Genomic DNA, 16898 nt, shown 5'->3' on the forward strand with positions numbered 1-16898 from the left:
AGCTGTAACATAAATAAATGGCATTTAAGATCTGTGGACTATCCAGAAATACTGTTCAGTTGGCTTCACCCTCACAAGAACTTAGTAAACCCAACAGTCCATGCACTGAAGAATGGGGTTTTAGGTCTAGGTTTCTGAAAGCAACCTTGATCCACCAATTAGTACAGAGTTTTGTCACCTAACTCCAACTAAAAGTGCTTCTACTATGCCTCAAATGAACCTCAGAAGCAAGGTACTGTCAGAATACTAAAAAAGAAAGATCTGGGATTTCATGGAGCTTACAGAAGACTTAACAGGACTGCTTTTGTGTCTGTTTGCTAAGAAGTATATGTGTGGCAGAATTTGGTTTGGACTAACACACAACCTAGTAAAGACCACTGGGGGAACAATCTTAGAGCCCTCACCTATACTTTTACTGGATACAATTCCTGAATATCCACAATACCAAAAAGAACCCAATAAACTGAACAACCAAATGGTCTTAAGTTAGCTCACAAAACTAGACCTTTAAAGGAAAAAGCACAGGTTCCCTTATTAATTAGCAGCATTAGTAAGTTGTGCATGTAATTTTTTGTTTTAGTTTCTTCCCTTACTGAACAAGTAAGTCCCCTAGGTCTCAAAGTAGACACAGTGAGAAGCACAGAGTTTACTGAAAACTGACATCTGCATTGATTTTAATAAAAGAGATCAACCACTGGGCAATATTAAATTGGAATGATTCCTACGGAACAATAATTAGCAAGCAACATAAGAACTAAATATATTTTTTTAAAAAGATATTACTTATTAATTTGACAGAGAGAAAACAAGAGGCACAAGCAGGGGAGAACAGCAGAGGGAGAGGGAGAAACAGTCTCTACACTGAGCAGGGGGCCCAATTCAGCGCTCGATCCAAGAACCCTGAGTTCATGACCTGAGTCAAAGGTAGATGCTTAACTGACGGAGTCACCCAGGTGCCCCAAGAACTAAATATGCTTTTGGGTTTCCCCTATGCTTGGTTGATAATGTATTCTGGAGTTTTGACTCTTCTTCACAAATACACAAGAAATTTCCTTCTGTCAGTGCCTAATTTCCATTAGGAATTACGTGTTTTTTGGAACTCAGAGTTGTATCTGCCAGCATCCTTAGGAATTCAACAGTATATGATCAGTGATCTGAAATACTCAAGCAATTCTAAATTATTTATCCTTCTGGAAAAAGCCAAATTTTACATGCTTTGAAATGAACCTCATAAACAATGCCTGGCTAGAATTCATGCTGTGTGAACCTGGATGAAAATCCTACAAGTAACGTGGGAAAATACCTCATTAATATTTCAGACAAGAAAAGTACAAACGATTCTTTTTTACCCCCCTCAAGTTTTGTAATGGGAGGAAAATGTCATTGCCGAAAACTTGCCAGTAAAATTTAAGATTCTATATCATTTTTTTAAAAAAATGAAAACCAATTTTTCTGATTTAGACACAAGCAGTTAAAGGTACAGATTTTACACAAAAGACCAACCCTTTACAAAGACACTATTTAAAAATAATTTGAAAATTGAAAAGGACCAAAAAAACACACAAAACTACAATGTTACATATGAAATCTATAGTAGAAAATAGTTCTCTATGTACAATTTTCAGAATTCACATTCACCGTTTGTCGAATCTTTTCAGGGCTAATTTAACTTATGAGTTACAAATTACCTACCACAAAACTTGTTTTATTATAGATTCACTTCTAATTGATTTGTAACGCAACAAAATGACCATCTTTACATTCCTAAAAGCTGCCAAGAAGCTTATTAGAGAGGAAAATAATAAGAAAGACATATAATGAGTCTCCAGCGATTCTCCAGGAGGAGAGAAGCTGTACTTACAGCTATATTTTATTACAGTGAAAGACTACAAAGCAAAAGTAGAAAAGGAAAAAGATACAGAAGGCAAAGCCTGGAGGACTTCCAAGCTTCCAAGAGTCCTCTCCTGGTGGAGTCACACAGGGTGTGCTCAATTTCCCAGGCTGTGAGTTGTGATGACACGTGTGGAATGTCCACCAGAGAAGCACATTAGAGACTCAGCACTTAGGGTTTACACTGGAAACTAGTCACACGGGCATCTTCTCCTCTACATGTGCGAAAATTCCAGCTCCCAGGAACAAGCAAGTAGTTAGCATAAACCATGTTCTTCGTGAAGTTTGGGGAGAATGAGCCATTCTTATCAGAAAATACTAAAAAGTTTCTCAGATGCCAGTTAAGGGTCAAGCTTGCAAGTAGTTCTTTCTAAAGATGGCTGTCTCATCAGGTCTGCTATGTTAATCATTATTTTTTTGCACATCTCTCTTTTCAAATTCTAGTTCTCTTCAAGTATATGTGCTATGTTTATTCACTTTAGTATTCCTTCCAGTTTACTCTTCACTCCTAAATTGATCTTATTCTTGAATACACAGTTCATTCTTCAATCCAACCATCTCATTTCAAAGCTTTCCTATTTCTCATTCTCATTTGTTCTTTCACCCCTGGTATCATTTTCTTAATGTCTTTGAGCTCATTTTGAAATAGTAGGTTATAGTTTTCATTTCATCTGTGGGCATCTTTCCAGCACACATTCATTTTCTGTAAGGACATTATCTGACTCCTTATTGTGTTTTTTCTTATAATAATTTTGTATAAGATTTGAATTTGGTTCTTTTTGTTTTTAATTTTAAGTGAAATTAATTTTCTGGAAGCTTTAGAACACAGGCATTGTTCTGGTTAGCTGCTGTAACCTCTCACATCTTCTGTGGTTTATATGTGAGGTTCAGTTATGGTACCTGACTTTTGCTTTCATTCATAAAAGATTAAATGCATGAGAACTGTCCTTTAACCATGAACAATTAGAAAACTAGACAAAAATTGGGCAGGTATTAGACATCAGATAGCACAGAACTGTAATCCCTGAGAGAAGAAAAATAAGTGAGGTAAATTATGACTGATTCTTTGGAGAGACCAAGGAAACTAGAATTTGTGGAGAAAGCCAGACATGACAGAGCTGCACACAAAACAGAGCTCCAAAAACCTGTGGAAGGATCCCCTCAAGGCTTTGGCCAGGTAGGTATTGATCCTTAAAGGTGTGGGGAACCTCCACAGGTCAGGGAAAGAACCCAAGAAAACACTAGGTCAATCCATCAGGATTTATCCGAGGGTTTGTACAGGGCTTAAAATAGTTGGCCCTCTGGCCAACTAGAGTGGAAATGTCTCAAAATACATGAGGCACTTGCTTTAGAAGCAGGAGTAAAATAGAGACAAGGATTTCCCAATCTTGATACTAATAACATTTAAATATGTATGTGTATATATGTATATCTACTACATTAAGATATAATTTGCATACCACACCATTTATTTGGAGTATGCAATTCAATGGTTTTTAGTATATTAACAAGATTGTGCAATCATCCTCATTATGTAATTTCAGGTATTTGCATTACCCACCCCAAAAACCTCTCTACCCATTCAAAGTCACTCTCCACTTCCCTCCAGCTGAAACTGCTCTTAGAAACAACTGATTGGCTTTCTCTTTCTCACGGATTTGCCTTCTGTGGATATAAGTATACTGTGATATAAGTGGAATCATACAGTTATGTGTGTGGTCTTTCGTGTACTTAATATTTTCAAGGTTCATCCATGTTATAGCATGGGCCAATATTTCATTCCTTTTTAGGGTTGAATTATATTCCATTTTATGCATATTCTGTATTTTATAGATCTATTCATCAGTGGATGAACATGTGGATTGTTTCCACTTTTTGGCTACTGTGAATCATACTGCTATTAACAGTCACATACAAATTTTTGTGTGGACATATGTTTTCATCTGTGTTGAGTACATATCCAGGAGTAGAATAGCTGCATTATATGGTAAGTCCAAGTTAAACACTGTGAGGAACTACCACAGTGTTTTCCAAGGTGGTTATAACCATTTTACCTTCCCACATATGAGGGTTCTAATTTGCCCACATTCAGACCAACACCTGTCTGGTTTTTTAAATTATTATTATCGCTATTCTAGTGGATATGAAGTAGTATCTCACTGTGGCTTTGATTTGAATTTATCTGATGCCTTATGACGCTAAGCATTTTTTCATGTGCTTAGAGGTCATTTGTACATGTTCTTTGGAGAAATGCCTATTCAGATTCTTTGCCCATTTTTAATTGGGTTATCTGTCTTTTTTTAATATCTGTCTTAATATATGAAGAACTATAAGAATGGACATAGGTCTCTATACAAAGTTTTTCTCCCATTCAGTGGGTTCTTTCATTCTCTTGACAGTGGGCTTTGAAGAGCAAGTTTCTTATTGTGAAGTCCAATATTTTCTATTTTTTCTTTTGCCACTTATGCTTTTGGCATCACAGCTAAGAAACTATTGCCTAATCCAAGGTCATGAAAATTTTTACACCTATGTTTTCTTCTAAGAGCTTAATAGTTTCAGCTCTTACATATAGGTCTTTGGTTCACTTTGAGTTATTTTTTATTATAGCATGAGGGAAGGTAATACAAAACTCACTCTTTTGCATAGATAACCAGTTACCCTTGAGGTCAGGGAAAGAACCTCAAGAAAACACTAGGTCAAACAATAACCAGGGTTCACACAGGACCTTTTATTGGGGAAAAACAAAAAACAAAAAACTATTCTTTCCTCCACTGAATGCTTTAACACCCTTGCTGGAAATCAACTGACAATATGTGTATACTTTAGTTCTGGACTCTCAATTGTATTTCACTGATCTGTATGTCTGTCTGTCTTTATGCCAGTGCCACACTAACCTTGGCTACTGTTCCCTTGCAACACGTTTTCAAACAGAAATGTGAATCTTCTGATTTTGTTATTTTTCAAAGTTATTACAGCTATTTTTTGGCCCTTGAATTTTCATAAAATTTTAGGATGTTTGTCAGTTTCTGCAAAAAAAAAAAAAAAAAAAAAAAACTAGCTAGGGTTTTGGTACAATTACACTGAATCTGTAGATCAATTTGGGGAATATTGCCATCTAAGTAAAATCAAGTTTGCTGATCCACAAACCAAGGATGACTTTCCACTTATTCAGGTCTTCTTTTATTTTCTTTCAACAGTGTTCTATGACTTTCAGAATACAGGTTTTGTATTTCTTTTATTAAATTGCATTAAGTATTTTATTCTTTTTGATACTACTGTAAATGAAATTATTTTCTTATTTTCATTTTTGGATTCTTCATTGCAAGGTTATAGATACACAGTCAATTTTCATTTTGGTATACTGATCTCGTCTTGCAACCTCATAAACTCATTTTATACGCTTTAATCATTTTTTCCTGGATTCTTTAGGATTTTCTACACATAATTTCATGTTAACTGCAATAGCAAAATTTTACTTCTTCCTTTACAATATGGATGCCTTTCACTTCATTTTCTTGCCTAATTACCCTGACTAGACTTTCTAGGACAATATACAACAGAAGCGGGAAAATGCTGCTTCTTCTTGTTCCTGTTTTTAGAGGAGAAACATTAATTCTTTCCCCCATTAAGTATGATGTTAGCATCTGAGATTTTCACTGATGGCCAATATTAGAATAAGGACATTCCTTTCTAGCTCTAGTTTGTTGGATGTTTTTATCACGAAAGGGAGCTTTCACTGTCTGTTGAGATGCTCCTGTAGTTTTTAATCTCTCATCATACAGTATATTACACTAAATACTTAAAATTCATTAAAACAAACCTATGGTCCTAGAATAAATCCCCAAATCATGATTATACATCATGATTTATATTGTTGGACTCCATTTGCTTGTATTTTTTGAGGATTCTTATGTCCATATTCACATTAGTCTGTAGTTTCTTCTCTTGTCGTGTCTTTATGTGATTTTGGACCACTGAATTTGGGGCTAAATAATTATTTTTTGTAAAGGGATATTCTGTGAATTTTAGGATATTCAGCTGCATCTCTGGTCTCTACCCATTAGAGGTCATTAAAATAATTACAAAATTCACTTTCACTAATAAAAGTACACATCCTACGTTATCATTCTAATAAGTTCTCTAAGAAAAAGCTCTTGCAGTTCATCTTGGGTAGATTTTGTCATTCTTTCCTAAATTTCCAAAACCTATGTGAAGTTCTGACCACACTAATCTTAAAAAGTCCTCTGAAATGACAAAAGTGCTCATTTTCTTTTTCTTTTTTTTTTTTTCAAAAGTGCTCATTTTCAACACTAACAAAAACACCAATTCCTTTAAAACTTCATAAATTTGGGAATCAGGCTAATTCTTTCATGATGACTAATATCCCTCACATCCTATTTATTCTCTTATATATATATTTTTTTATTTATTTGACAGAGATCACAAGCAGGCAGAGAGGCAGGCAGAGAGAGAGTGAGAGAGGGAAGCAGGCTCCCCGCCAAGCAGAGAGCCCGATGTGGGACTCGATCCCAGGACCCTGAGATCATGACCCGAGCTGAAGGCAGTGGCCTAACCCACTGAGCCACCCCTATTTTGCTCTGGAACAAACCTACTTAAACTCTCAAGACAAACTTGGAACCTCAAAATCTAGGCCTAACTAATAAAACCTCATTTAACCCATTTTTAAGAATAGCTAACATACATATTTTCTCAAATAACCTGAAATTCTACCATAAAGGCACAAACACCTTTAAGTAAATGCATATCAAGACTTTTTATGAAATGTACAACAGTTTTTGTGAAAGCATTTGCCATACGACACAACTCAATTTTTCCCCATTAACAGCTCTTAAAGTAAATCTAACTATACCTTATGCTGCTGAACTTTTAAGGTAATATAACTGAATTCTAAGTATATGAGAACATTCTTATTTTCCAAAGTTACCACTCAGAGCAGCAACATTCTTTTTCCAAAATGTAACTGTGGAATTACTCTTTTGGAATTATCTTCAAAGTCGAATCACATCCCATTCGTATAAAATCATCACTCACATTTTAAGCAAAAAATTGTACCAGTCTGATCACCACCTTTATTCATTAATCTTGGCTCCCAAGGACATTTTGACAATTTCCAATCAAATCCATGCTCACAGGATAAAAGAATTTCTTCCTTCTCTCCTTTTCTTCCATTAATCCTGTATTTACTGACTCCTCCTTGGTGTTTGATACATGCTGGGTGATAAGAAATTTTTTTTTTAATTCAGTTTTATTTTAGCAGCATTTTATTTTTTTTTTTTATTTTCAGCATAACAGCATTCATTATTTTTTCACCACACCCAGTGCTCCATGCAATCCATGCCCTCTCTAATACCCACCACCTGGTTCCCCCAATCTCTCACCCCCCGCCACTTCAAACCCCTCAGATTGTTTTCCAGAGTCCATAGTCTCTCATGGTTCACCTCCCCTTACAATTTCCCCCAACTCCCTTCTCCTCTCTAACTCCCCTTGTCCTCCATGCTATTTGTTATGCTCCACAAATAAGTGAAACCATATGATAATTGACTCTCTCTGCTTGACTTATCTCACTCAGCATAATCTCTTCCAGTCCCGTCCATGTTGCTACAAAAGTTGGGAATTTATCCTTTCTGATGGAGGCATAATACTCCATTGTGTATATGGACCACATCTTCCTCATCCATGTGCCTTGAAGGGCATCTTGGTTCTTTCCACAGTTTGGCAACTGTGGCCATTGTTGCTATAAACATTGGGGTACAGATGGCCCTTCTTTTCACTACATCTGTATCTTTGGGGTAAATACCCAGTAGTGCAATTGCAGGGTCATAGGGAAGCTCTATTTTTAATTTCTTGAGGAATCTCCACACTGTTCTCCAAAGAGGCTGCACCAACTTGCATTCCCACCAAGAGTGGAAGAGGGTTCCGCTTTCCCCATATCCCCTTCAACGCATGTTGTTTCCTGTCTTGCTAATTTGGGCCATTCTAACTGGTGTAAGGTGATATCTCAATGTGGTTTTAATTTGAATCTCCCTGATGGCTAGTGATGATGAACATTTGTTCATGTATCTGATAGCCATTTGTATGTCTTCATTGGAGAAGTGTCTGTTCAAATCTTCTCCCTATTTTTTGATATGATTATCTGTTTTGTGTGTGTTGAGTTTGAAGAGTTCTTTATAGATCCTGGATATCAACCTTTTGTCTGTACAGTCATTTGCAAATATCTTTTCCCATTCCGTGGGTTGCCTCTTTGTTTTCTTGACTGTTTTCTTTGCTGTGCAGAAACTTTTGATTTTGATGAAGTCCCAAAAGTTTATTTTCGCTTTTGTTTCCTTTGCCTTTGGAGACATATCTTGAAAGAAGTTGCTGTGGCTGATATCGAAGAGATTACTGCCTATGTTCTCCTCTAGGATTCTGAAGAATTCCTGTCTCACGTTGAGGTCTTTTATCCATTTTGAGTTTATCTTTGTGTATGGTGTAAGAGAATGGTCGAGTTTCATTCTTCTACCTATAGCTGTCCAGTTTTCCCAGCACCATTTATTGAAGAGACTGTCTTTTTTTCACTGTATATTTTTTCTTGTTTTGTTGAAGATTATTTGCCCATAGAGTTGAGGGTCCATATCTGGGCTCTCTACTCTGTTCCACTAGTCTATGTGTCTGTTTTTATGCCCGTACCATGCTGTCTTGGTGATCACAGCTTTGTAATAAAGCTTGAAATCAGGTAACGTGATGCCCACAGTTTTATTTTTGTTTTTCAACATTTCCTTAGCGATTCAGGGTCTCTTCTGATTCCATACAAATTTTTGGATTATTTGCTCCAGCTCTTTGAAGAATACCAGTGGAATTTTGATTGGAATGGCCTTAAAAGTATAGATTGCTCTAGGCAGTATAGACATTTGAACAATGTTTATTCTTCCGATCCAAGAGCATGGAATGGTCTTCCATCTTTTTGTGTCTTCTTCAATTTCTTTCATGAGTGTTCTGTAGTTCCTCGAGTACAGATCCTTTACCTCTTTGGTTAGGTTTATTCCCAGGTATCTTATGGTTCTTGGTGCTATAGTAAATGGAATCGATTCTCTAATTTCCCTTTCTGTATTTTCATTGTTAGTGTATAAGAAAGCCACTGATTTCTGTACATTGACTTTGTATCCTGCCACATTACTGAATTGCTGTATGATTTCTAGTAGTTTGGGGGTGGAGTCTTTTGGGTTTTCCATATAAATAATCATGTCATCTGTGAAGAGAGAGAGTTTGACTTCTTCATTGCTAATTTGGATACCTTTTACTTCTCTTTTGTCATCTGTGAAGAGAGAGAGTTTGACTTCTTCATTGCCAATTTGGATACCTTTTATTTCTCTTTGTTGTCTGATTGCTGTTGCTAGGACTTCTAATACTATGTTGAACAAGAGTGGTGAGAGTGGGCATCCTTGTCGTGTTCCTGATCTCAATGGGAAGGCTGCAAGCTTTTTCCCATTGAGGATGATATTTGCTGTAGTCTTTCATAGATAGATTTTATGAAGTTCAGGAATGTTCCCTCTATCCCTATACTTTGAAGTGTTTTAATCAGGAACCAATGAGAATGAAGACGCTTCAGTCCAAAACCTATGGGATACAGCAAAGGCAGTCCTAAGGGGGAAATACATAGCCATCCACGCCTCCCTCAAAAAAATTGAAAAATCCAGAACACACCAGCTGTCTCTACACCTTAAAGAACTGGAGAATCAACAACAAATCAAACCAACTCCACACATAAGAAGGGAAATAATCAAGATTAGAGCTGAGATCAATGAGGTAGAAACCAGAGATACAGTAGAACTTACCAATGAAACTAGAAGCTGGTTTTTTCAAAGAATCAGTAAGACCGATAAACCATTGGCCACACTAATCCAAAAGAAAAGAGAGAAAGCCCAAATTCATAAAATTATGAATGAAAAGGGAGAGATCACAACTAACACCATGGAAGTAGAAACAATCATCAAAAGTTATTATCAACAGTCGTATGTCAATAAGCTAAGCAACCTAGATGAAATGGATGCATTCCTGGAAAACTATTGAACCAGGAAGAAATTGACAACCTGAATAGACCGATATCTAATAATGAGATTGAAGCAGTGATCAAAAACCTCCCCAAAAACAAGAGCCCAGTACCTGACGGATTCCCTGGGGAATTCTACCAAATTTTCAAAGAAATAACACCTATTCTCCTGAAGCTGTTTCAAAAAATTGAAGCAGAAGGAAAACTTCCAGACTCTTTCTATGAAGTCAGCATTACCCTGATCCCCAAACCAGGCAAAGACCCTTCCCAAAAAGGAGAATTTCAGACCAGTATCACTGATGAATATGGATGCTAAGATTCTCAACAAGATCTTAACAAACAGGATCCAACAGCACATTAAAAAGATTATCCACCATGACCAGATGGGATTCATTCCTGGGCTACAAGGATGGTTCAACATTCGCAAATCAATCAATGTGCTAGAACAAATTAATATGAGAAGAGAGAAGAACCACATGGTCCTCTCAATTGATGCAGAAAAAACATTTGACAAAATCCAGCATCTGTTCCTGGATGATAGAAATTTATACCATTTGAGCACCTTTACTATGGATCTCCATCTTTGTCTTTGATTCTATGGCAATGAGAACAGGGGATCACCCGACCAGCAGATTAGATACATACTAAGTCATCAACAGATTCAGCTCCCTGACTACTGCCCACCACCACCACCAAATACAAAATGAGAAGAGTTCAGCTTCATGTAATTTATCAAGTTAGGTAATGTAAAAGTAAACTAGTTTAATTTCAGTATAAAAAAACGTTTTTCTATTCAGTATTATTTTTACTTTGAATATAAGGATACAATAATTTTTTCAGACCCAAATTCATCTATTTCTATATATATCAGGGCCTGATTTTTTTTACAAAGTTTTTCTACTCCAAAATTAATACTTCATTCCTTGGTGATACTTCATTCTTTGGTGAACAGAGACAAGTCTTAATGGGCAAGCTATTAGTCACCAATTCCATCTCATTCAGAGGGGCTCCTTATCATGAAGAAGTCAAACAGTAGGTAGTTTGCCATCCTTTCCTATGGGGATCCAACACAGTCAATCATATGGATCAATTTCTGCAAAAAGTATCCTATTATTGGAGCCTGAAGTGCAACCCAATGAAGTATAATACCAGCTGATACTCTTTTTAATAAAACATTCCAGTCATACTAAAATATATATGGACTAATATAGTACCCAGGATAAAAAAATAAAACATCACATCATATCTTTCCTATATAGGCATGTATACTTAAGCAATGTTCCTAACCACTACTTAAATAGTGACTTTTTTACACATTTCTAACGTCATATAATGGCGAGTACTGTGTGTTCTTCAGTTATTTGATTTCTGGCTCACTATAATGTAACATAATTTTTAAAATATTGATAACTCCAGTCCATTTATTTTCATTGCTGTTTAACCTTAGACTGCATGAACATACCACAGTAAGTCCACTCTCCGGATGACAGACATTTGGACTAATTTTAAACAGGACAAAACTGCTTCCAGATAACTGATATTTTGTTCTATCCTAAATACTAGGCACACTAAAGAAGACATTACAAAAAGATTCCCAAGGGATGTGCCTTTCTTGCACCGCCCCCAACAACTCCATTCCAGTACCACCTCTTTGTACCCCAATTCATATTCAACCATTTTAGTGAGATAGTGCCTATCTGTCCACTTCCCTCTGCAGAACAGGAAGCAGCTTACTTATCAAAAATCAAAATGATAAAGGTTAATTCTTCAGAGCCAAAACCAAGGGGCTGAAGGTGAAATACAGAAAGGCAAGAAAATTCTCCCACTACCTTTTATTATTCCACTGGTTTTTAAACTAACATCTTCCTAGAACGGCAACTGTGAGTTTTAAATCTCTGAACTCCATAAAGTTAATCACTCTTTTAAAAAGCCATGTAGTAGCTATCTTCCTCATCCCCAAATTTATGGTCTATGAAATAAGAACTGAAACCAGGAATAAGAAAGGCAGTGAAGTTTTATGACTGCTTTCTAATACCACTTCCTAATCCATTTAATACTACTTGTCAATTAACTCTACTCTAGTATTTTGTATATTAAATAGCCATATGAATACAAATTGACAGAATTAAGCCTTCTATAAATATTTTTACTTTAATATTTTTCACCAATAGCACCACGCAGTTCATTCTTGCTCCCAAATAGAATATTCTATAGGGGCACCTGGGTGGCTCAGTCAGGTTAAGTGGCCGACTCTTGATTTCAGCTCAGGACATAATCTCAGGGTCCTGGAATCGAGCCCCATGTCCTACTCATCAGGAATCTGCTTGAGGATTCGCTATTTTCTCTCTCCTTCTCCCTCTGCCCCTTCCCACTGCTTGTGATCTCTCTCTCTAAAATAAATAAATCTTTAAAAAAAAAAAAAAGGATTTTCTATCAATAGTAGGTGAACTTGTCTGAGTACAGTACTTACCAAACTCAATTTAAGAAATGGTTTTATAGACTGAATTATGGAGAGAATGAATTACACTCTAAGGCTAGACATATTATATTCAGACTTATGGTTCAATGTTGACACATAGTAGAAACAGAAGATGACTTTTTATCCGCCAATAACCAAAGGAAAAGGTAGTAATGTCAAATTTCTCAGATGCTCTTATTTCTAAATGAATGCATGTGAACTTCAAGCCAAAAGAAAAACAAGAATTTTTTTTAAAGGAAATGCTTTTAATAGAACTCTACCCCCCACCCCTTTTATTTATTTTTTTTTTGAGAAATCACTTACTTGGGCTTGGAAAGCACCTTTTCCAAGTTAAATTCTTTGAGGTATCTTATTATGGCAGCCAAAGAGCAAATCACAGGTTTCTCCAAATTAATGATGCCAGAAAAAGTTTGAGAAGCTAAAATACAGAATATATAGTAAAGTTATTGCTCACCATTATGAAAAACAAACTTTAAGTTAAATGAAGTTTAGTTTGTGGTTACTGAAATGATTTAGACAATACCTCCTAAAATTGCCTTTTGGGATAACATTGAAGATTACAGGTATCTAAGTAATGGGAAAATGGGTATTTTTCTGATGGTGAAATAAACATTTTCTGGAAAGCAAGAGAGCAATTTCTTCAAAATATAAAAGCCTATCCCCTCTGATCCAGAAATACTCTCAAATGCATGTCAGAGATGTGTGTACAAGGAACTGAGCCGAAACATCTCCTGTAATAGTAAAATCCAAAACCTAACTGAACATCAAGAGTTCAATAAATTTTGATAAGTCCAGATTACTATGCATCTACTAATAACAATGACTTAGAGCTATCTGTACAGGCACAGAAAAATATCTATAATATACTGCTGAGTGAGGGTGAAAAAAAGTTGTACAATCATTCTTATCTCTCAGCAGGAATATTGCTTACCATCTGCTCTCTCAGCTTCATCCCTGTGTGCTACAGGGTATTCTCAACAGAGCAGCTGAAAGAATCCTTTTCAAAATATACTCAAGACCATTAGACTACTGTGCTTATCAAAATACTCCAACATCCCCAACTCACTGACAGAAGCAGCTCACGTCCTGCCAGGGGTCTTATGGCCCTACAACCTGGCTTCCACCTCCCCTGTATCTCCTAGCTCACCTCCTCAGAGCCTCTGCCTTACTTTGTTCTAGCACCCAGGCTCCTTTCACTTCTTAAGCCTAACAGGCATGTAGATATGTTGTACTTACTGCTGTGTCTGCCTAAAACACTGTTCCTTCAACTGTGTGTATGGCTTAACCCCTACACCCTTCAGTCTTTGTTCAAATCTCTGCTCAAGAGCCATTTTCACAGTGAGGACTTACTTCACCACACTATTCAAAGATTCTCCCTCTTCCCTGCCTTATTTTCTTCCTAATACCACTTTCAAACACACTTAACTTATTTTATTGTATATATCTTCCCCTTAGAATGTGAACTCCAGAAGGGCAGGAATTTTTATCTTTTTTATTCTTTTATTCTTTTTTATTCTTTTATTCTTTATTATATGCATGATGCCTCACGTAATAGGCAGTCAATAAAAATTAGTTGAAAGAATAAACCCAATTTATATGAAATATACAGAATTTTATATATATATAATATACATATATACATGTATATATGTATGTTTTATACACACACACACACACACACACACACACACACTTATCCAAATGGATTTGTACCTATAAAAATTCTTAAAGATTTGGGGGGAGGGATTTTTTTTCCTTTATGCACAACTATGTTTGGACCTTTTTTTGCAATAGTCATTCATTACTTTAATAAAAGAAAAAATTACAAAATATCCTCTACAAGTCAGTAATACCACATACATTAATTTCTATTGTGGCTTTTTATAAAACCAAGGTGTGAAGAACGAATTAACAAAACTCTTCCCCCTTTTGAGAGGTTTACCTTTAACTTTTTAGCTCCATTCCCCAGGAAACCTGATAAAAATGAAGTGTCAATGTATTATAACGTAACATTGTACATGGTAAGAATGACCTGAAACCAGTAAATCTCATCTAAACTAAGAAGCACTATAAACACCTGATTCTCGAAATGTTCACCTACTCTGTGTACACGGAGTCTGAAGTTGGCGTGGCACGAGGCTTCTATGTCTGGGTAGAACCTGAAAAGTATCTGTCTTTGCAGCTGAACTGTCACTTGGCAGGGGGCAGGGCTTGGGGATGGGCTCTCAATGGTTCTATGGGGCTGAAAACCCTGTGGAGGACTATTCCTACTAAGAGGAAAAAGGCAAGCTGGTTTCCTACCTCACAGACTCCTAAGTGAATGTGATGTCAAGAGTGGCTTATGGTAGTCTTGTCCTTACCTGAGCATAAGACAACAATCCCTTGGTGACATTGCAGACTGTATCAGAATGGGTAAGCCTCTCTGACACTCAATTCAGTTTGACACCATGAGATTAAAAGGGATGGCAAGAGAAATGCTAACAAGACATTGGTGTCTGTGGCTCAGCCAAGGAGAGACTGATCCATCTACCGTCTAATGGTAAAAGCCTTGCAGCATGGGATAAGATATAAAAATGAACCTTAACAGAATAAGCTGGACTAGCAGGAAGGAGGGGCACAGACCAAGTCAACAAATACTGGTTACTTAACATATTACTACCCTGTCATTAATGTTCTGGTATTTAAATTGTGGCAAGCCACCTAACAAAATACTAGCCTTTATCCAGGAGATTTATCCAAATACTCTACAAAATTCCAAGGAAAGTAACAGGCCATTTTTTAAGAGAAGCAAAAAGGAGGGTTGACCAGTAACTCCTTACACTCCAATGAATATGTCAAAAAAGCTGCAGGGGTGTTTTTGATGAGTGCAAGAAAAGTGAACTCTTGCCTCCACTTGAGCCAGTTATTTATTGCTAACTGCCTCGTTTTCATTAAATTGAAAGTCAAACTTGTACCTTTATCCAAATCTCAACTCAGTTAAATTCGAGGACATGAAGGCTAACACATAGAAAATATTTACCTTGGAGGTCAAGTGCATCTTTTGCATAAAACTCTGTAACCGCCTGGAAAGCATGGCTGTATTCAAAATACACATTATCCATCCTTTCTACTCGAATTCTATCATCCCGCATACTGAAAGAAAACAATGAAAATTTCAAAGATAATTATTCATAATCTTGAACTCTCTATATTTAGGCCTTGGCCTGACCAAAAAGAGAAAGTCATCCTTTATTCTCCCCCAAGTTGAAAAAACAGAGAGAAAAGATCTAAAGTTTCCCTGTCAAAAAGCCCCTTTTCATAAAATGTAATTACAACTTTTACCACTGGTACTTTATACCAAGTAGTACACTGTGATTATCAAGAACTCACTGGAATTACGGTCGATTACTTTGATAAATACAAAAGGGAGAAAACTGGAAAAGCAACATTTTAAAGTAATTGCATCATTTGTTTAAATACTCTACCAATAAAATACATCTTTCTCTGAAATGGCATCTTTTTGCTAAGTCCAGTTCTACCACAGTTCCCATTCAAACACAGTAAATTCCCCGTAGGTCAACTCTCATTCTCTATTTAAAGCAGTTCTGTGGGGTCTTTAAAATGGCATGCATGAGTGTGTGTGTGCGTGTGTGTGTGCGCGCGCGTGTTTGTGGTGAGATTATGTAAAGTATATAAACAAACTATATCATCTATGCTGGGTAGTATGTTTTCTCTCTCATTTTCTGTTTCGCTTGGCTCCCCATTCCCGCTGCCCCGCCTCTTTCCCTATCACCTCACTCCCAACCCATGTTAACAGCCCAGAATGAATCCTTTTTTATTCATGTTTGTATGTTCGTACATAAGCACTTATCATATATATACATATTCATACTCATCCTTGTTTTATACAAATGGGATGACCTCACACAAATTTTTCTGCATCTTACCTTCTTCATAAGCAGTAAGTCTTGGAAATTACTCCACACAAAGTGATCTATCTACAAGTAATTGTTTTTAATGGCTGAAAAATATTTCATAGTATGTAAAAGCCATAGTTTATTCAACCATTTCTTTATTATTGGATATTCACCTGATGTTAACATCTGTGACATGTTGCCTTAGAACATTTTTATCTAAAAAAAACAGTAAAATACTACATTAAATAAATAATAAAACACTGTGTACATCCTTCCTCAGTCACATTCATCTCTCTACCACCTGAAAAAGTAAATACTATCTCTAATTTGGTGTATGTTATTACCACATACGTTTTTATACTTCACAAAATACTTTAGCACCTTTATACAACATGTTGTTTTATTTCATGTCTTAAATTTTACGTTAAGTGGTACTTTACTACACCTATCCTTCTATAACTTGCTTTTGCACTGAGTATTATAAGATTTATAAATGAAGACAGATAAACCTCTCTTAATTTTCAAGTACTGCTAAGTATTCCATTCCTTCTTATATTTTCTGTGAATTTTTAATATTTGTTTTTCA

At 36.2% G+C, this 16898-nt stretch overlaps 1 protein-coding gene across 3 annotated transcripts in view; it reads right to left on the reverse strand.

Annotated features, from left to right (window-relative positions):
* The window catches only part of MSH3 (mutS homolog 3), a 180944-nt gene that overhangs the window by 112289 nt on the left and 51757 nt on the right, over positions 1-16898 (reverse strand). For all 3 annotated transcript variants that reach the window (XM_044266234.1, XM_044266241.1, XM_044266250.1), the window contains exons 9-10: positions 15436-15548; positions 12720-12834 (exon numbers count right to left, since the gene is read on the reverse strand). In XM_044266234.1, coding sequence (XP_044122169.1) covers positions 12720-12834; positions 15436-15548 — 228 coding nt within the window. The remainder of the gene's footprint in view (positions 1-12719; positions 12835-15435; positions 15549-16898) is intronic.

This window comes from Neovison vison, chromosome 1 (assembly GCF_020171115.1).
Source record: "Neovison vison isolate M4711 chromosome 1, ASM_NN_V1, whole genome shotgun sequence".
Classification (NCBI taxonomy): Eukaryota; Metazoa; Chordata; class Mammalia; order Carnivora; family Mustelidae; genus Neogale; species Neogale vison.